We start from the raw sequence: 20,800 nt of genomic DNA on the forward strand, positions 1-20,800 counted from the left end.
CCTGCCAGTCAGAGCTAGGCAAGGAGAACGGGCTTCCTCTGTCCAGCAGTCTCTACTCTTCCTGTCATCCTTCTACAGTGTGTAGTTTGGGGACTGCCCTCATGCCACATGCCAACTTTGGGAAACTTGCTAGGTTCCTTTCCAGAACTTCTTGTATCACCTATCTCTTTATTGTTTAGATGTTTCACCTAGAGCTTATGATTATTTGTAGTATGTTTCCTCTAATACAGACTACTTGGTCACTCCTACATGAAAGCCACCTTTCACTAAAGACTAACTGTCTTGGATATGTAAGTGTTACCCATTTGTTTGAGAGTATTTAGAAAACTGAGAAAAGTGCACCACTTACAGAGAAAGCCACTGTTAATATGTTTTGATTTTTTAGATCATTACTTTCTTCTCTTTTTGTCTACCTCTTGTCTCAGGGCTTCTGTGACCAAACACCATGACCAAAATCAAGTTGGGGAGGAAGGGGTTTGTTTGGCTTACACTTCCACATTGTAATGTAACACTGAAGGAAGCCAGGATAAGAATTCAAATAGGGCAGGAACCTGGAAGCAGAAGCTGTTGTGGAACCAATGGAGGGATGCTGCTTACTGGCTTGTTCCACATGGCTTGTTCAGCCTGCTTTTTTATAGAACCCAGGACCACCAGCCCAGGGATGGCCCCACCCACAATAGTCTGGGCCCTCCCACATCAATAATTAGTTAAGAAAAGTCTACAGCTAGATATTATGGAAACATTTTCTCAATTAACGTTCTCTCCTTTCAGATAACTGTAGCCTATGTCAGGTTGACTAAAGACTAGTCAGCACACTGTCTCCTGCTCTCTCTTTTCTTCCTCCTATATTTGTTAAATATGAACCACCTCTGTGCTCACTGTGGATTGCAAGGACCAAACCCCAAGGCCTAGAGGCAGTTCAGTACCATGCACATGACATAGTCTTTTGGTTAGTACCAGCAAATGATGTTTAAGGTGCCCCACAGAGAAGATTGGAAGACCCAAGTCCTTTAGAGATAGATTTCATAGCCTATAGCTACTGGGGAGCACTGCTACTTGAGACCTGCTGAGATGGCAGGGACAGTTTTCAGGTGGAGATCTGTCTGACTCTTTGCTTTCATGGTTTTTGATTGTTTTATTTTTTATTTTTTATTTTTTTGGAGAGGGTCTTGCTGTGCATGCCCAGGTGGTCTCCCACTAAGAGATCTTTCTGCTTCTGTTTCCCGAGTGCTGGGATTACAAGCATGTTCCACCTAGCTTTAAGGTCTCTTAAATTTATTTTTAAACAGGGCCTTACTCTATAGCCCTGCCTGGCCTAGAACTTACTATGTGGACCAGGGTAGCTTCAACTTAGAGATATCCTGCCACCTCTGCTTCCTGAGTGCTGGGATTAATGACATGTACCACCAAGCCTGGCTATTTATTTTAGGGCAGTTTTTGGTTTATAGAAGAATAGAAATAAGGAAAAGATTGTCCAAATCAACCATTTCCTTGTCTTTCACATTTCACATGTGTAGCTTTACTCCTATTGACACCACCTACGGGTGTTCACTTGGCCTTACTCCTATTGACACCACCCACAGGGGTTCACTTGTTTAATTGATCCTGCATGGACATTATTGTCATCCAGAGTTTATAGTACTGAGTTTATAGTAGTTTATGCTGTGACACCCTCCTGTTTCTATGCTTTTTGTAGGTTTGGATCGGATAAGACATGCTTCATTCTACCCATCCCTACCCACTTCTTGTAACCACTGAACATTTTCTGTCCTTGTAGCTTTACCTTTTACAGAATGTCAGATGCAGGTAGCTGAAACCATATAGCTTGTACAGATTGAGTTCTTCTACTTTATTTAAGCCTTACTTAAATTACATACATATTTCATTTGCATATATACATACATATATGTGTGTATGCACGTACATATGTACGTACATATATTATGTATGTATGTATATATATATATAAAACAAAAAAGACATCATTTGAAGATTCAGGATAGATTGTTTCTTTTTTTTTGGAGAGCGATAGATTGTTTCTAGTTAAGGTTTTTATGTGTTCTCCAGTAGGAAGGCATCTATACTTTTCCTTGTATTACTGAGCTTTTGTTGTGAAATTGGGCCAGGTGGTGTATAATTTTAAGTCAGCCAAAGCTGTAGCCTCAGATCTAAAAGGAAGATTTCCCAGTTTAGCCCTCTTGTTATTTAGTAATTAAGCTAGTTTCAAAAGTTGTAGATCTGTGATAATTTGAAATTCCATTTAAACCAGAATTAATGGGTCTTTACAAGTCCTTTTTTTTTCTCCTCAGAGGTAAGTTAGAATCTTAAATTCTGATACATCAATGTACATTACATGTATGTGTGTTCAAAGACAATTGGGTAGGTAGGTAGGTAGCAACTTCCTTACTAAAAGGAGTAAGGTCAGTGTTTGGGGTTGGTATGGTAGGTGTAGTGTGTGTTACTCTTCTGATGGCTATAACAATAAGAATGTCTATTATAACAATAAGAATCTCATTCCTTTTTATTTTTATTTTTTTCCAGCACCAAGCTCTGACTGGAAGCCTAGTGGTGGGGCCTGGCAGTGCCACAGAAGCCGACCCCTTTAAGAGGCAACAGGTGATGCCACCCACAGGTACGTACGCCAGCATGACCAACAGTGCAGTGGCAGTTTAGTTGCCACATGTTTCCAAAGAACTTAATTTCTACTTTCAAAGTTAATTTTTGTTTGGGTTATTATCAACTGAAATATTTGCATAAGTCTTTATCTGTATTGAAATTAGAAATTTATCAGTTGATTCTATACATTCCATCTAACTTCCCATGAACAACCATTATGGTAAGGCTCACTGTTAGCATTGCATAGTCACCTTTGGAAGCATTAATTAATTAATTAGTTGGTTTTGAGACAGGGTTACTTTGGGTAGCCTTAGCTATCCTGGAACTTGCTCTGTAGACCCAACTGGCCTTAAACTTAGAGAAATCTGCTTGCCTCTGTCTCCCAAGTGCTGGGATTAGGCATGTGCCACCACTGCCTGGTGGAAGCTTCTTTTTAAGCTGCCTTCCCCCTCTATCCATAATGTGATGACACCTTTTTTCCCTCCTTTTTAATGTGAGAGGCTCAAGAAGGTGACACATAGCTGCCTCTGACTTCATGTCTGCTTCTGCAACCACAGCATGGACCACTGTCAATATTTTGTGATTCTCAAAGATGTTCATGCTCAGAATTTTCTTACATAAGAAAAAATTCAGATATAAACGTATAGACAGTTACTTAAAAAAAAAATTGACCATAATAGGTCAGTTTCCCACTTCATGCACCCGACTCTCCTGTTGTCTGCACCCCGGCACCATGTTCCATTGTGTGGATGAACCTTTAATAATAATAAAAGCTATTGCTATTACTACTACTACTAATTATCATTGTCATTATTATGTACTGTCTTCTGAGACCTGATTGGCCTGTAACTCTCAATGTAGCTCAGTCTGGTCTTGAACCCTCCTGCCTCTGGCTCTTCAGTGCTGGGTTTACAGGTGTGTACCACTACACATGGCTTTGGACAGTTGTCTTTTCTTAGTCTTTACTAGTCTTTCTTGGTTATCACCACATTTTTTTTTTCTATCAGAATGAACAGAGACTTAACATTTAGTCTGAAATGTTCATTTGTCATATCTGGTAGCTGATCTGAAGGAACAGCCTCCCAGGTCCCTGAGGAATAAGATGTAGTGCTGCTGACAGCCTGCCAGCAAGCGTGTTCAGTTCCATTACTGTCAGTAGTCTCTGCTTCTCTCACATCTGTCCATTTTCCTTACTTTAATAAATCTTGTAATCTTTGGTTGTTGACCTAAGGGTAAAAGTCACACCTGCTGTTCTGATGTGAATGTCTGATTCCGAGTAAAGTTGCACAAGAGCTTTTATTTCTCATTAACTATTTGTGACCCTGTTCTCGGCTCGCTGTTGATGTTCTCTGTCCACTGTTCTGGGCATTGAAACTTCTTATGTTATTTGTGAGTGCTTTGAGAATGGTTAAGTGAGCCTCTACCAGTCACGTGTTGCAGTGTCTCTCAGTTCTTGTCCTTTGGCCTTTGTTTGATGCTTTTATTTGTACTTGCAAAATTTTAATGAAACTATATCAACCTATCCCTTATAGCATAGAAGGGCTTCCCTTTTCAAAGATTATAAAAACACTTATATATGTTTTTTCTACTACTTCTATGGTTTTATTTTTACATGAAACGACACCTTTCTTGAAAATTATTCTAGAGCAGTCTAAGAGACCTCGTCTTGAAGTGGGTCATCCAGGGGTAGTTTTCCAGCATCCAGGGGTGAATGCAGGAGTCCCTCTGCAGCAGTTAATGCCAACAGTCCAAGGTAAGACCCAGCAGTAGAGCAGTGCTCTTAGCTTGTCTTGAGGGAATGCCCAAAACCTGGAGCCCAGCCCACATTGGAGCTGTGCAGTCAAGGGAGTCTAATGGTCGTGGAACTTCCCACATGGGAACATGTCTCTGCACCCTAGTCAGTTCAGCATTGAGAAAGCCCCCAGAGACAGGTTCCTGACATTCTAGTGGAAGCCATACATCTCTGCATTGTGCTTTCTGGTGATTTTATTTCTGTGTTCCTAATTGCTAACTGCTGTCAGATACCCTGCGGTTATTTAATGATTATTTTGCTTAGTACTAACTTGCAATAGTTGGGTGCATTCTTTCCTTTTTTTGTGTGCTCATCCTGACCTTAGGTCTGCTCTAGGACACTCCCATTTTGACTGTAACAGTTCTTATGTGAGAGGCAGAGTGTTCAGTGTGTGTCATTGTGGCTCATTTGGTAGAAGCTGCTATGCACTGAGGTCAGTGCTTTGGGCTCTTTCTTATTTTGCAGGAGGGATGCCCCCAACTCCTCAGGCCACACAGCTCACTGGACAGAAGCAGAGTCAGCAGCAGTATGACCCTACCACAGGGCCTCCTGTGCAGAACGCCGCCAGCTTGCATACCCCACCACCACAGCTCCCTGCGAGGCTGCCTCCGGCTAGTGTCCCAACCACAGCCCTCCCTTCCACCTTACAGTTTTCACAGCAGTCACAGATGGTGGAGGCTTCAACTCAACTCCAAATCCCAGTGAAGACTCAACAGCTAAATGCCCCTATCCCTGCCCCCCTGCCCAGCCAGCTCCCTGCTCCTTCTTCACAGCCTGCCCAGCCGGCCCTACATGTTCCGATGCCCGGGAAGGCGCAGATGCAGACCTCTCAGCTTTCCTCCCAGACCCAGGTACTCTGTGGACATTGGCTGTTTTACTAGTGAGGTGCAGAAGAAAAGAGGAAACAGTCTGCAAAGGTGGCTTGGCTTGCTGTCTAGGTATTTGGTAGGGTGGTCTGCGCTGAACCTGAACATTCCTGGAAGCAGCTTTACCTGCCCTCTTAGCACAGTTGGTTATTGTAGCAGTTGCAAATTAATTTTATTTGGCTTTGTAATAACAATCATTAAAGTAATAGAAAACCATTATTATTGTTGCTGTTAGTAGAGAAAGCCTCGACCTGTTGAGTTACATGCTATTCAGAGAGCGTTGTGTTCGTCACCCCATTTGGTCTTTTGGGAACTCTTAGATGGTGACCAATTTACCAGTCTTGAAAGCTGTGGGACTGACCCAAAGAGATGAAGTGACAATTCAGTGTTGACTCTAGCTTTTGTTCAAGGGTGAAGCCAGGTTTTTCACCATTAGCTAGGCTTCCTCCTTTGCTGCTACCTCTTCTTTTTTTTCCAGTACTGTGAATTCCACCTGTGTGGACAGCACTGTGCCTATTGTGGTGTTGAGCATGCTGCTCCTCCTGACTGATTTTACACCTATGTGGGTTTGTGAGTGCTTACCCAGTTCCTGGAGTCCAGTGAGATGGCGCAGTGTCAGTACACCAGCTATAGAGCATAGATGGGAGTCAGTGCTGGTCCCCTTCGCTCTCACCTTCCTCATATTAGTCAGGGAGCTACTCAGAAGAGCTTTAAGTTCTAGTTAGGCTATATAGTAAGGATTGAAAACACATGGGAACAGAAAGGGAAGAACAACCTGTACTGACCACGTCCATGAGCTGTGGTAATGAGTTCATTGGCATTAGTTTTTCTGCTTGGCAATTCTGTGAAGTGGAATTGCTATTCCCATTTTCTGAGAAGTTCAGGCCACAAGATTACAATCTTGCCTTGTCATCAGCTAAGTGGTAGGGCTCTGTGTAGCTCTTGGGTTATTCTAGAGTTTTGAGGCAGTCAGGTATGCAAGCTTCCTGCAGATTTGGTTAAGGGAGGATGGTGGTTCCCCCAGGGCCACTACATTCCATCTCCATGGCTGGCTGGTGGCTGGCTGACATTTTTTCCTTCTCTTTTTTCCCTTCTTTTTCTCCTTCCTTTTTTTCCTCCCTCCCTAAACAGGATTTTCTGTGTATCCCTGAACTCAGAGACCCACCTGCCTCTGCCTCCTAAGTGCTGGGAGTAAAGGTATGCACCACTACACCTGGCTTCCTGTGGCTTTCATGAGAGTGATCTTTTTTCTCTTGGAGTCACAGTCCTGACTTAGAGCAGCACTGGGTTTTCTTACCTTTATTTTTTGCCTTTGTTGTTAAAAGAATCAGCTATGATAGATACCTTTTAAGAAACTGTACAGGGATGGAGAGATGATTCAGTGATACATACTACTAGTATGTACATACATAGTACACATACTACTCTTGCAGAGGGGATCTGCAGAGAGGACCTGAGGTCAGCTTGCACCATCTACATTGGATGGTTTACCATGTGAAAGACCAGTTCCATGGGCTCTAACATTCTCTAACCTCCAAGGGCACCTATATTCATGTACATATACATACTCACACTGAGACACATAAATAAAATCTTTTAAAAAATAAAATAAAATGAAGCCATAAATTTATAGAAACCCATTACTTAGACCTCATAACACAATTCTGAAATAACAGCTACATGGGAGGTTGAAGCAGGAGAATTGGAGGCTTAAGACTATTTTGGCAAACTTACAGACCCTGTTGCAAAAAGTAAAAAGGAAGCTGAGTAGACTGTTTGCCTAGAATGTAGGAAGTCTTAGGGTTAATCCCCAGTATGGTGGTAGAAGGTGGGAAAGACCCTTGTTTCTTACGAGTTAGACTGGGACTCACCCCTCTTTTCTGTAAAGGGCCTTAGGAGAAAGTTTTTGGCTTTGCAGGCCATTCTTATTCTGTGAGTCCCTCAGCTTTGTTCCTGAAAACATTACAATGTGTGAGTAAATAGAGGTGGCTACATTCCCACAAAGCTTTATTTCCATATATATGTGCCTTCTGGGCCCTATGAAGTAGACACTTAACCATTGGGGTCATTATTAAATCTTGAGACTTTGTCTACTGAGTCTTCCTTGTCCTGGTAGTCCTGACTGGCCTTTTCCTGCCAGTCTATTCCTAGCTTTCTAAGTGGCCTCCTTCCTGGGCTCCTGGGAGAATTTCACACAGACTTGCTGGAGTTGAGGCCCCTTTTGTGAATGTGGTTTCTGGACAGTGAGAAAAGTTTTCTACCTCTCCAGCCTTCCTGCCACAGAGACATACGTGGATGTTAAAAAGATGCAAGACACCAAGCTGGGACATGGTGGCTCTCGCCTGTAATCTTTGCATTCAAGAGGCTGAGGCAGAGAATGGAGAGTTCAAGGCCAGCCCGGGCTACAATAGTGAGCTCTTATCTTTAAAAAAGATACATAAAAAAGATACATAAAAACAATGAGCTCAGCTGACACTTAGATGATGTCACATAAAAATATCATAAAAAATGAAGTCTAGTTTAGCAGTTCATTATTTTTTTCTACAGCTAAAATAAAAAGTCTTGTGCAGATTTTGTTTTGCTCTAAATTAAAGGGTGAAGGGACTCTGCCTCATGGTTTGAGGGTATATTATGATGGGGAAGTCATGGCAACAGGAGTGTGCGTTGTCTGGTCACATTGTACATGCAGTGAACAGAGGGAGATGAATGAAAGGCTGGTGCTCAGGCATATGGCCTCTCGCAGCTTTCTTTTCTTGAGACTTCATGGTCAAAACTGCCTTTCCTTACTTCTGTACCTTTAAATTAAACTTATTAAACAAATTAAACTTACCCTACAAATTAAAAGTAAAACTTGCCAATTAAGTCTCAAAAAGCATTACAAGAAAACAACATCTTCCAAAAAATGCAAGGGAAAAAAAAAACAAAACTGCACATGATGTTGTGAACCTGTAATCCCAGGCCCAGAAGACTGACCCAGGAAAAGTGCAAGGCCTACTTAGGTTATATAATCAAGGGAGTTTTGTTTTGTTATTTTTTAATTTTGTTTTGTTTGGTTTGCTTTAAGGGAAAAGAAAACAAACAAATTACTTTTTAAAAGAGGGAAAAAGCTGAAGAAAAGGAAAAGCTTTCGTGAGCTCTGAGATAATATACCACAAAAGTGCAGTTTTTAATGGAGCTTTTGTTCGATTCTATGTAGAACAGCAATTTAATCTTTGGACACCATCTCTCTTGTGGTTCTGAGTTGTGGTTTGTGTTGGGATTAATTTTGTGTGTATATGTTGCCATGGAGAGGAAGGCACTGACTGTGCTGGCCTGTGCTGGCTGAGCTCTCTGGAATTTGGTCACTCTGAACCTGTAGAAGCCTTGTCCTGACCCTGATTTACTTGTCTTCTGCCCACTAGACAGTGGCATCGACCAGGCCCCCCTTGGACTCTGCCCAGCCCTGCCAGCGGTCTCTGCCCACTTCCTCCTCTTCCTCATCCCTTGTACCTGTGAGTGGCTCAGGTCCAGGACCCTTGCCTGCTCGTTCTTCACCAGTGAACAGACCCTCTTCTGCTACCAACAAGGCTCTGTCTCCCATCACTTCTCGGTCTCCAGGGGTCGCAGTATCAGCTCCCCCTAAGCCACAGAGTCCTGCTCAGAACGCAACCTCATCCCAGGATGGTTCTCAGGATAAGCTGGCAGAACAAATAACACTGGTAAGTGTACATAGGCAAATATGGAGCATATTTCTTTGATTTGGGGATCTCCTTATTTCCTAGGCTAGCCTTTAGTTTCTGGGTTTGGGAGATCTTACTCCCAACCTGGCCAAGAGAGTAGCCGAACAAAATAAGGATGTATGTCACTGTATAACACAGCTGGGACTCACTAATATTCTGGTTTGTGACATATGTTTCATTATTTTAAGGTTGTGATAGTTTAAAACTAAACACTTGGTTTATTATCATTAGAAACCATGACTGGGACCAAATAATATAGCCTTTTCTGCTAGACTCATGGATGTCTTTGCCTTGTGGTGAATCTGACCATGGTAGGCTGATTTCCTTCCAGTCATGGCTAAAGGGTAGGACTCATGCAGGAGTGACAGACTGGAGCACCCATCCTCCGCTCAGTACTTGGTACCTGGTACTTAGGTTTTGTTGGCTGACTGTTTTGTTCAACTTCCTCAAAGGATTTAAAAGAAGCATACATTACATTAGATTAGTATAAACTCAGTGTTTATTATCTGGTTTGGTTTGAACTCTGTAGTGAGTCTTCATTGATTCTTCTACTTCTTGGTCATTTTGAAGTGAATTCTGCCATGGTTGTTTCTCTTTTTCATATGTTCTTTGGTGTAAACTTTGGTTCTTTTAGTTTCATTCTGACTTTTTTTTTTTTTTTTTTTTTTTTTTTTTTACTGGTGCTTGGGATGCTAGATGGTTGCTTTACCGCCAGGTTAGACTTGGGTCAAGCAGGTTAGACTGCCTGTCTTGCTCTTTACAGACAGCAGGATCTCTACTGCTTGGTTTCCTGAAGGTGTTTGAGAGAGTCTGACTCTCTGTTGTGTTCTTGTAGAGCCTCCTGACTGTGTGCACACTTATGTCAAACCGTGGCCTCCTTGAGTCTCTCTCTTTCAGTTCCTGAGCCTTTTATACAGTAAGGTTTAGCAGAGTACATTTAATTACATGCTGACTTTTACCACCCACGTCCATGCTCCTTACAGGAAAACCAGATCCATCAGCGAATAGCAGATTTAAGGAAGGAAGGCTTGTGGTCCCTAAGGCGACTGCCGAAGCTTCAAGAGGCCCCACGCTCGAAGTCTCACTGGGACTATCTGCTGGAAGAGATGCAGTGGATGGCCACAGACTTTGCCCAAGAGCGGAGGTGGAAGTTGGCTGCTGCTAAGAAGGTAAGTTTGAAACATAGGTGTCTGTTGGAGTAGTTGGGATTTAAATTGCTGTAAGTAGCAAACTCTTGCCCCATTCCCTGAAGACTTTACTTTTGAATTCTAATGAGTGTGGAGAAAGTTGGTAACTGACTGAGACAGAGTCCTTAGTGCCAGAGCAGACACAGCCTTCAGCTGCAGTGCTAGTGCAGAGATTGGGTTCCTTTTTCTTCCAGTTGGCTTGCCAAGTAGGATTAGGATTCTTTCAGGGCATCCAGAGCTGGCCAGATGATTGCAAAGGCTGGGAGTTAGAGCCAGGCCTAGGATGATAGGTCATATGTTCATCCCCTCCCTTCACTTCTGCTTCTGCTGAGTGGCTGAGCTGTCTCTGGTTCTCCTGGAGAGTTTGTTCTGTTTTATTGTTCCCACAGCAGGCAAGTCTTTCAGAGACTTGAGAGATGGCACTATTCACTCTACAAAAGTGAAAATAAGACAGGTTTCTGGAAAATTCTGGCCTCTGGGTGGGGCTCAGCTATCCTTTCATTATGTAGGCAACCGCGCCTCCTATCACACATCATGGAGCATTGATTTCATGCCCAGGCTTCTCTCTTTACCTTCCTTGTACTCAAGGTTAGGATAGATCCTTTGTCCTCTGGCCTATGCACTTTCATCTTTTAACTCTTCTCTTTCTTTATCTGGCTTAGGAATGGAAAGCTTGAGACAAAGCGTCTCAGCTTAGATCCATAGACACTTAAAAAAAAAGCCCAAAGCCTTTTAAATATTTGTTACAAAGGAATATGGTCCTGGACATGTGGACGCAAACCTAGTTAGGATGGATATATAGCTAATGAAGTGGACATGTGAGCAGTGGGTTAGACACATGGACTAGTGCTGAGAGCTTGGAGACTGGGCATGTGGACTCTAGGCTGGGCATGCAAGAACTGGCTGGTGGGGTAAGGTAGGCTGAAGGCAGCACAGAATCCATAGTCCTTAGTGTTGGTAAGCCTACAGCTACTCTTCCTTCTCACTAGAACTAGGAGAGACAGATGCTATCTCTAAGGAGAGCTAAGCCATGAGAGGATTGGTGAGAGACTAGTGCATGGTGTCATTATGGCTTTTCTATATCAGATGAGGTAGTCCATGACTTAAGGCATGTGCTCAGTACTGAGTCAGTTCTTACCTTCAGTTGTCCTACTTTGTGGAGCTGTGACTGCCAGGTATTTAGAGTATTCCCACAGACTGATAGGTTGGTCTGGAGAGATGGTTCAGTGGTTAAGAGCATTCACATGGGAACTCATAACCATCTATAATTCAAGTTCCAGGTGATGACTTTCTCTTCTGGCTCTGCGGGGTGCACATGGTGCATATATCTACATTCAGGCAAAATATGCAAATACATGTTTAAAAATTAAAGTCTTAAGCCAGAGATGGTGGATTGTGACTATAATCCCTGTTTTGGGGAGGCAAAGGCAAGTAGAACTCAGTGAGTTAAGACCCAGACTGGGCCGGGCAGTGGTGGCGCACGCCAGTACTTGGGAGGCAGAGGCAGGTGGATTTCTGAGTTTGAGGCCAGCCTGGTCTACAGAGTGAGTTCCAGGACAGCCAGGGCTACACAGAGAAACCCTGTCTCGAAAAAACAAACAAACAAGACCCAGGCTAGTCAAAAACCAAAAACAAAAAAACCAAAACCAAACAAAAAAATAGAAAACAAAACAAAAGACCCAGGTTGGTCTATACTGTGGTCTATATTACAAAATATATATATATATTTTGTAGCTGTCTTCAGACACACCAGAAGAGGGCATCGGATCCCATTACAGATGGTTATGAGCCACCATGTGGTTGCTGGGAATTGAACTCGGGACCTTTGGAAGAGCAGTCAGTGCTCTTAACCACTAAGCCATGTCTCCAGCCCCGATACCTTGTTTCCTAAAAATAAACAAAAGTAAGATCTTCCATCTGAGATGTAGTTCACTTGGGAGAGTGCTTGCCTAGCAAACTGGAAGCCCTGGATTTGATCTTCAGCGCTATACAACAGGTGGAGTGATACACATGTGTGATCTATCATAACACTTGTAAGAGGGTAAGAAGTTCAAGATCATCTTTGGCTCATAGCGCATTCGAGACCAGTCTGGGCTTCATAGGACCCTGCCAACAACAACAACAAAAATAGACATATTTTAACAACAAAAAAGAAAACTTGAAAAATGTCAGTTTGGGGGCTGGTAAGGTAGCTCATCTGTTAAAAGTCCTGGTTGCCGTTTCAGAGGACCCTGATTTTGACTACAGTGCCCACCTCCAGGGTTACTCATAACCATTTGTAATCCTGCTCCCAGAAGAGCTGATGTCTTCTTGTCTCCTTAGGCAGGCAAAATACTCAAGCACATAAAAATGAATACATCTTTTAAAAAGTCAGTGTTGCTTCAGCAGTGCGTATAATAAAATACAGAGAAGATTTGTATGGCTCCTGCATAAGAATGACACTCAGATTCATGAAATGTTATATATTTTAGGGCACAAACATTCACATGCCCTTACCTGCATGCATACATGCACACATGCTGTAGTAAAAAGAAAATAAATATAAAAAGAATTTTTAAAATGTCAGCAAAACCCTGTCTCAAAAATAAGTACATAAACATCATTATACTTAGGGGAAGATGTGAGTTATGTTAACCCAACAGTTTCTGTACATTAAAACTTAAGACATTTAGCTGCATTCATGCAATGAAATGTGATTACAGGGAAAGAAGATTTGTAGTACCATATAGTGTTTCATATTGGAGAGAAATAAATAGTAAGATAACTTTCTAGAAAAGTCAGGCAAAAAATAAAATTGAAAGTATTTATTTGCCTGAAGCTGTGTTTTCATCTCAAACACCTGGGAACGTAGGAGGATATACCTGACAGTGAATTATATGTGGCTTTATTTATTAAGTTATGGTTTCTTTCTGTGGACCCCACTGGCCTTGAACTTGTAATCCTCCCACCCCAGCCTCCTGCCTCATGTAACTCTAAGCTGAGAAATCTTTTTTTTTTGTTCCAGACAGGGTTTCACTGTATATCTCTGGCTGTGTATCTTAGAACACACTCTGTAGACAAGGTGGCCTCATACTCTCAGAGATCTGTCTGTCTGAGGGTTGGGATTAAAGTTGTGGGCCACTACTGCAAAATCTTATTTTTTTTCTATCTTCTTTTTTTCCTGGCATCCTGTAGAATACAATTTTTTTTTTTAAAGTTTAAAATTTTTAAAGTTTAACCTCTCTGTGTGTGTGCATGTATGTGGAGGTCAGGGAACAACTTTTGGGAGTTGTTGGCTCTCTCTCCTTCCAATCCATATGGTTCTTGGGGACTCAAACTCAAGTCATCGGGCTTGGTACCAAGTACTTTACTTGCTGACCCATCTTGCCAGCCTGAGTACAACAAATTGTTGAACTTTCCTTTGCCAGCTTGTCAGAACTGTAGCCCGGCATCATGAGGAAAAGAAACTTCGTGAAGAAAGAGGGAAAAAGGAAGAACAGAGCAGACTGAGGCGCATTGCTGCCACCACTGCCAGAGAAATAGAATATTTTTGGTCAAATATTGAACAGGTAAATGCTAGAATTCAGTGGGATCTAAAAAAAAAAAAAAAATGTGTCCGAACTGTGAGACTGTGCACTAGGATCCCGAGCCTCAGCAGCTCCAGCATGCATGCGTGTGCAGCAGGGGTCTTGTGGTTACTCAGCCTTCTGCAAGGCTCAGGATGATTCCATTCTGACCTCTTTGCTTACCTTTGTACCCTCAGAAGCCACAGCTTTGAGGTGATAAAGTAATGAAGGCCTGTCAGGTAGTTCTTGGTGTACTGTGGGCATCAAAAGTAAAGTCTTTTTCAGGATATCTGTTCCCATCTACATATTCTTTCTCTCTTTTAAGAACTTTCAAATTTTTACTAACTAGTAGGATTTGAGCAGGATAAACTTATAGCACCAAACTGAATTTTCTCCTTCAATGCTGTGAATGAGGTTGACTAGCTGTTTAATGTTTTATGTGCAGAATTGTACAGTTTGCATCCTTAATGACTTCCTTATTTATTTATTCATTCTCTCTCTCTCTCTCTCTCTCTCTCTCTCTCTCTCTCTCTTTGGTATTTAGGTTGTGGAAATAAAACTACAAGTAGAATTAGAAGAGAAAAGGAAAAAAGCCTTAAATTTACAGAAAGTTTCCAGAAGAGGTATGATGTTAAAACTGTTATTGTATTACATTTACGTATTTGGTGTGGGGATAGAGGAAGATAATTGTGTGGAACATGGCATGTGTGAAGCTCAGAGGACGATTTTGTGGAAGTGATTCTCTCCTATCATGTGGGTTCTAGGGATCAAACTCAGGCTGTCGGGCTTGGTGGTATGGGTCTTCAGCCTTCTGATCTTCTTACTGGTCCAGCTATGATTTTTTTTTTTCTTTTTTTTTCTTTTTTTGGTTTTTCGAGACAGGGTTTCTCTGTGTAGCCCTGGCTGTCCTGGAACTCACTTTGTAGACCAGGCTGGCCTCGAACTCAGAAATCCGCCTGCCTCTGCCTCCCAAGTGCTGGGATTAAAGGCGTGCGCCACCACTGCCCCGCTCCAGCTATGATTTTTTAAAAATGTTTTTGCAGGTTTATTGTATTGTATGAGGTATATGGGTGAATGTGTGCTACCATGTGCCTGTGGAGTTCTAAATACAACTTGGTTCTTCTGTTATATGGGTTCTGGGGATTATTGGTCTTAGACTGTCAGGTTGATGGCAGGTGCTTTTTTGAGCCATTTTGTGAGGCATTTAAAGACAGTCTTAATATCAGGCCTTGTATTTATCTTCCAGGACACATACACACAGGCTTTGAATTTTTCAGATTATGTTTTACAAAGCTTCCTGGTTTTGGCTAGAGACCTCGTTGGTCAGGGAGAGCATGTGCATGCATTTGCTGTGCTTAAATCTTTTATTTTGTGGACACACACACACACACACACGAAGGGGGACGATAGGATCTCACTCTATAACTCTTGTTGACCTGAAACTCAGTACGTAGGTATCAGATTGACCTTCAGCGCTGGGATCAAAAGGTGTGCACCACCAGGCCCAGCAGCAATCTTTTTTTTTAATCTTAGCTCTTTTGTATGTGCCAGTACCCCAAAGTTGGTCAACTCTGAATGCTTTCAGAATTTAGGTCTTGTTTCTGGTCAGTAAACAAACCAGTTGACTCATCTGTCTGGCATAGGGCCCTTTGGGGATTGGGCTGGTGCAGTGCCTTTGCTCTATGAGATATTTTTGCAGTAGTTGCTCCCCCACTTACTGAGTATGTATATCAACACCAGTGGCATTCACTGCATTCTCTAGTCTTTGGAATGTTCCAGGAGGCCTTATACCTTTCATATTATTGGTGAGGGAGCAGCTGAGAGACTAAAGTTATAGAACTGTTAAATGAGAAGTCGACACTGTAAAGAGAGCTTCACAATGAGGCACAAGTCAGAATCCCAGCACTTGGCAATTAGAGGCAGCGGTATGTGAATTTGAAGCCAGCCTGAACTCAGTCAGTGAGACTCTGAGTCCAGTAAACACACAAACAAACAACAGCAACAACAACAAACCAATAAGTGTTTAAAAAAAAAAGCCATAATATGAAAACAGCTGACCTAGGTTACTGAAAGGAATGAGGCTGAGTTTATTCTCCAGGGGAGGAGGTGGAACTTGTACTTCCTGTCCTTGAGTGTCAACAGCCATAGGACTCAGCTTGTATAAGGAGACAGCACTTGCTGAGTTAAAAATCATTATATTGCTACAGCTTTTGTGAAAATAGTGTATTTCTTGTCTTTTTAGGGAAAGAGTCCAGATTAAAGGGATTTGATACATCACCAGAACACTATTTGGTAAGTACAGGTTCTTGTTGTGCTCTGACACATAGTGGTCTCGTATTACCTGGAGAAATCTATGAAATCCGTGTGCTTTGAAAATGGTGTAGCACTGGGTGGTGCACACCTTTAATCCCATCATGCTGGAGGCAGAGGCAGGTGGATCTTTGTGACTTTGAGGCCAGCCTGGTCTACTTAGTTCTAGGACAGCCAGGGCTACACAGAGAAACCCTGTCTTGATAAACCAAAAGAACACAAACAAGAAGAAGGAAGAAGAGGGGGAGGGGAAGAGGAGGAGGAGGAGGAGGAGGAGGAAGGGGAAGAGGAGGAGGAGATGATGATGATACAGTGTGCCATTTAACAGCTGTACTTGGGTATGAATCTGCTAGTTGAGAGAATGTGTTTGAGCACAGTGATTGAGGTCTGCATCCTCACTCTGCTCCGTGGTGCTGTGATTGCCCACAGGTGCCTTGATGCTCTCCACTGGTCATCTGCTAATGGACACCTGAGCCTTGACATTGATTCTGTGTTGCTACATCTCACATGACTTTTATTCTCTTTCAGGATCGAGGAATATCTGGAAGGAAAAGAAAAGCTAGCACATCTTTAACTGATGATGAAGGTCTGGTTTCTACTCCTTGATACTTTATTAGAGCCTTGAGGTCACAAGCAGAATGTGCAGCAGTCTGTGTTTCCATAGTGCCTGGCTGTACTGACTTTGACCATGGACTGTGAATTTATTTCAGTTGGTTAGAAAGTTTAATCTTGGTATTTATTCTGGAATGTTTGTGTAAAAAGAGTAACTTTTGGTATCTTAGAGAACTTGGGGTGTTTCTGTAACAATTTGGTGGTATCTTATTTTGTGATTCTCTAAAAACCAAGGAAAGCCTTTGGGGTACACAAAGATGATTCAGGGCCAGGTCTGATCCTGTCCTAAAGACCCCTTAGTACATTTGGGTAGATGTGCCCACCACAGTTCCTACGCTGGGCTCTTCTGGAGAAGCCCCTGTCCTGTTAAAATGTTGGCACTGGGTTCAGAATAGAACACAGATGTAACACCAGTGTGAGTGACTTGAGATCAGACTGTGTCCGTGGTTTCTGACCTATTTGCAAACAAATGTGTACTGGCTCCTGGTTGTAGGAACAGGGGAAGGAAGCAAGGATAGCGTTAGAGGAAACACATGACAGTGTGTGATACAACATGTACTATATTAGTGAGTCCCCGGGAGTCTCAGCCGCACTGTAACTTTACTGGCTAGACTGGGAATGTGTAAACTTCCAGACTTTGAAAGTTAGAGGTTTTACCATGGGTTGATTATTGTTTGGGAGGGTTTGGCCATATGACTAGTGTAGTAACTATCAGGATTAAATTTCACTCCAAAAGATAAATCAACGAGTAACAGTGGCCCACTGGAGCTCAGACTTTGGATTCCATAGCCCTGCGTTGACATAGCAACTTGCTGTTCTTCAAAAGGCTCTTGTTTTTCATGTGTGTTCCTGCCTTAGCATTTGTCCCTTCTTTTAGCTACTCTCTGTCTCTAGCTACTCTCACAGCTCTGACTGCTGGCCCTGAAGCTGGCAGAACATAGAAGACAGGCACAATTCTGGTACCTCCAGCCAGGCAGATGTCCTCTTAGAAGGATCTGGGCTGCGTTTCTGCCTTTCTTTTCCTGCCTGCCTGTTGATGTTGGAAGGCTAGGGTATGTTTATCAGTGCAGCTAGCAGTGGATGAGATGACTGAAAAGGGACTGGAGAGCATCTAACCTTGTATAGTGGCTTTAGATGACTTTCTCTGTAGATTATAGATGTGACTGTTTGGCTGATTTGTGGGCATCCTCTTGTTAGGTAGTGGATTAATTTAGGGAAAGTAGGAATAAGCAGTAGTAAGTGCTTTTCCTGATAGGCATGTGGTAATGTTGTTACCTTACATAGTCCCAGGCTGTCCTCAAGTTGGGACATCAGCCTAGCCATCGCACTTATTTACTATTCTTTCTCCTAAGCCATCTACTCAGTTACATGAAAAATGTAACTCAAGAAAAATGGCAGAAAAAAATTTCAGGACAGGTCTGGCTTGTCTTGTAAGGTTGCACCAGGCTTTTTGTGTTTAGGACTCGATGTGTCCTGGGTCCAGGGATGTAGAATCTAATGCCTTGTCAACTTTGATGGGTGCTAGAGGATTTGTAGTGAAGAACTGAGGAATTTGGGGATGTGGTAGAGTGTGTACATGTGCACATGTAGGGGGTCCACATGTACATATGTGTGTTTGAGAAGGGAAAGTTCATCGAATAGTATGGACAAGAAGAAGATAGATGAAGAACACTGCTGAGCTGGGAGGGTGTAGCTTTTCTAGCCAACCCTCTCACCTCTAAGATTGCCTAGTGATGAAGAATTGTGTTTGGAAGATGCTGAATAGTTCTTTGCAAGAGTTCTGACTTTTGTGGTAGGAAAGGGCCAGGGTCCAGGGTTAGGGCTGAGAGTGTGAGTTGGTGTGGGTTGTGTCCCTTGTCTGTGGTAGGCAGTGATGAGTTCTTAGAAAGCATGCATTATGGGAAGTAAGTATGTAGTCTCTCTGTGGTGGTTCTCTAGTGGGTGAGAAGTTAACCAGCATTCTGAGCTAGTGAGGGCCATTGTATATTGAAAGAACCAAATTGTGGATGGCAGGCTGACAGGAAAGAAAACATTTCCCATTTGTTTCTTGTTTAACAATGATTTTCAGAATTAACCTGAAAAATTAAAGTATTTACATTCAGCTTCTTTAACAGTTCTTAGAACAGTTTTGAAGCCTAAAAGTGTTGAGCTCAACTGAAGTTTTGCATGAGCCTGACTGATCTCTGATAACTATTTTAGTGGAAGATGAAGAAGAGACCATTGAAGAGGAGGAAGCACACGAAGGGCTTGTAGACCACCACACAGAACTTACTAATCTGGCCAAAGAAGGTAGGTTGTCACTGTTAGACTACATTAAACAGTCGCCCAGGAAGGTCTGAGAGTAGTGTTGGATGCAAATGACAGCAGTACGTGGAACACTGTGCTGCCAAGTTCAAGGGTCGGATCTCTAGTATTAAGCTACTTCTGTCCTGGGGATCACAGCTGACCTAGACTTTTTGGGGATCACTTCCTGAATTTTTTCTCACCTCTGTGAGCCTTCCTAGCTACTTGTTTGAGCCTGAAGCAGAATTCCTTGACAATGGGGTTGTAAGGTGTGTCTTGTTCTTCCTGTCCAGTGGTTCTGCGCAGTAGTTTCAGATTGTTGGGTATTGCTGTTAACACTTTTTAACTCTACACACTGTTTCACATATAAAATGTCATCAGTTACTTGTTTATTCCAACAGTGCTGCTGTCGGTATTCCCTTGTTCTACGGCGTTTGTACACAGATGACTCTATGTATGTCAGTGGTGGCACATGGCTGGTCTGTAGAATCATGTAGCTCATACAGTTGGCTGTGCCAAACCACATGTCGTACTGTTATTAGCCTTTGAGCCAGTGGTGATGATAGGGACCCCTAGTGGCGTGGAGGAGCAGTTCTATGACAATGAGGTGTGTTTTTCTCATGTCTGTCTTTGGCTCATTTGGTTGTGAGGTTTTCTAACTGAGTTCCTTAAATATTCTGGACAAATTCTTGTCTTACTTTTTATTTTTAATTATGTGTCGGTATGTGTTTACATGTGGGCATGTGCATGAGTGCTAGTGACTACAGAGGGATTGAATCCTGTGGAGCTGAAATCATAGATGACTGTTAGCTTTCTGACATGGATGCTAGGGACTCAGCTTTGGTTCTCTGTAAGAACAGCAAGCGCTCTTAACTGTTGATTCTTCACCCCAGGGCCAGGGGACACAAATTCTTTATACTTTGATCATAAAGATGGCTTCTTATATAGTGTTTGATTGAAAAAAAACCTTTTTTTTTTTGAAAAAAAAACTCTCATTCATTTTATTACATAAAAATTATAAACATTTCCCAGAACTGAGCACAATGTTATTTTCCCACAACCTCTTCTGTAACTCTTAACAAAAATAAGAAGCAATACAGGGTTCAAATGAAAATCGAGACAATATACACAATTTTCTTATTGAATGTTTTAAAACTATTTGGAGTTTATGTCTTGATGGTATTAAAAATTGAACTAAAAAAAGTTACAATTCCATTGTCAAATGCTCAGACATTGGTGAAATTTTTCTGTGTGACTTACGTCCATGAATGCAGTCCATGAACCAAGCTGTGTAAGGAGATTTATGAGATGTTGTGAGAAAACACCATGTAAACAAGACAAGAGTCCTATGATCTCTGTTCTTCCATAACATGGATGGTTCTTGAAACTTGCTTTCTTGCCCTTTCCCTGGTAAGGCAGTTAGGAGCAAGTTCACTTTAGATTCACATAGTTCACATAGGCATATTACACAAGTCTATGATTATTTGTTTATATGTCTTAATGGAAAAACATGTTTTGCCTCATGCAGCTTGTTCTTTTAATCGATTTCACACTTTGATGACTCTTCTTAACACTCAGAGTCTAAATCGTCTGGAAAAAAAAAACCTTTAATTTAAAAACTTACATTTATTTTTATCTGTCATGGCATACAGGTAAAAATCAGAGGATAACTTGGAGGAGTGGCCAGTTTTTCTACGATGTAGTTTTGGGGTTTGGACTCAAGTCATTAAGCCTGGTGGTATATGGCCTTTACTCTCTGAGCTATCTTGTTCGTACCTTTTTTTTTTTTTTTTTTTGTGCTGAGAATTGAACTTGGGGCCTTACGCCAGGAACGCATTCTACAACTAAACTCTATCTCCAGTCCCTGGCC

At 42.1% G+C, this 20,800-nt stretch overlaps 1 protein-coding gene and 1 pseudogene across 1 annotated transcript in view; both read left to right on the plus strand.

Moving 5' to 3' along the window:
* Window positions 1-20,800, plus strand: part of Ep400 (E1A binding protein p400) — a 107,646-nt gene that overhangs the window by 25,501 nt on the left and 61,345 nt on the right. Inside the window, exons 3-12 of the mRNA XM_028777403.1 lie at window positions 2,542-2,632; window positions 4,262-4,369; window positions 4,874-5,259; window positions 8,676-8,972; window positions 9,977-10,162; window positions 13,588-13,728; window positions 14,270-14,348; window positions 15,968-16,017; window positions 16,564-16,621; window positions 18,847-18,936. Of these exons, the coding sequence (XP_028633236.1) occupies window positions 2,542-2,632; window positions 4,262-4,369; window positions 4,874-5,259; window positions 8,676-8,972; window positions 9,977-10,162; window positions 13,588-13,728; window positions 14,270-14,348; window positions 15,968-16,017; window positions 16,564-16,621; window positions 18,847-18,936 (1,486 nt within the window). The remainder of the gene's footprint in view (window positions 1-2,541; window positions 2,633-4,261; window positions 4,370-4,873; window positions 5,260-8,675; window positions 8,973-9,976; window positions 10,163-13,587; window positions 13,729-14,269; window positions 14,349-15,967; window positions 16,018-16,563; window positions 16,622-18,846; window positions 18,937-20,800) is intronic.
* Window positions 12,554-12,650, plus strand: LOC114629404 (annotated as a pseudogene).

Source organism: Grammomys surdaster, unplaced genomic scaffold, assembly GCF_004785775.1.
Source record: "Grammomys surdaster isolate TR1022 unplaced genomic scaffold, NIH_TR_1.0 309, whole genome shotgun sequence".
In the NCBI taxonomy this organism is placed as follows: domain Eukaryota; kingdom Metazoa; phylum Chordata; class Mammalia; order Rodentia; family Muridae; genus Grammomys; species Grammomys surdaster.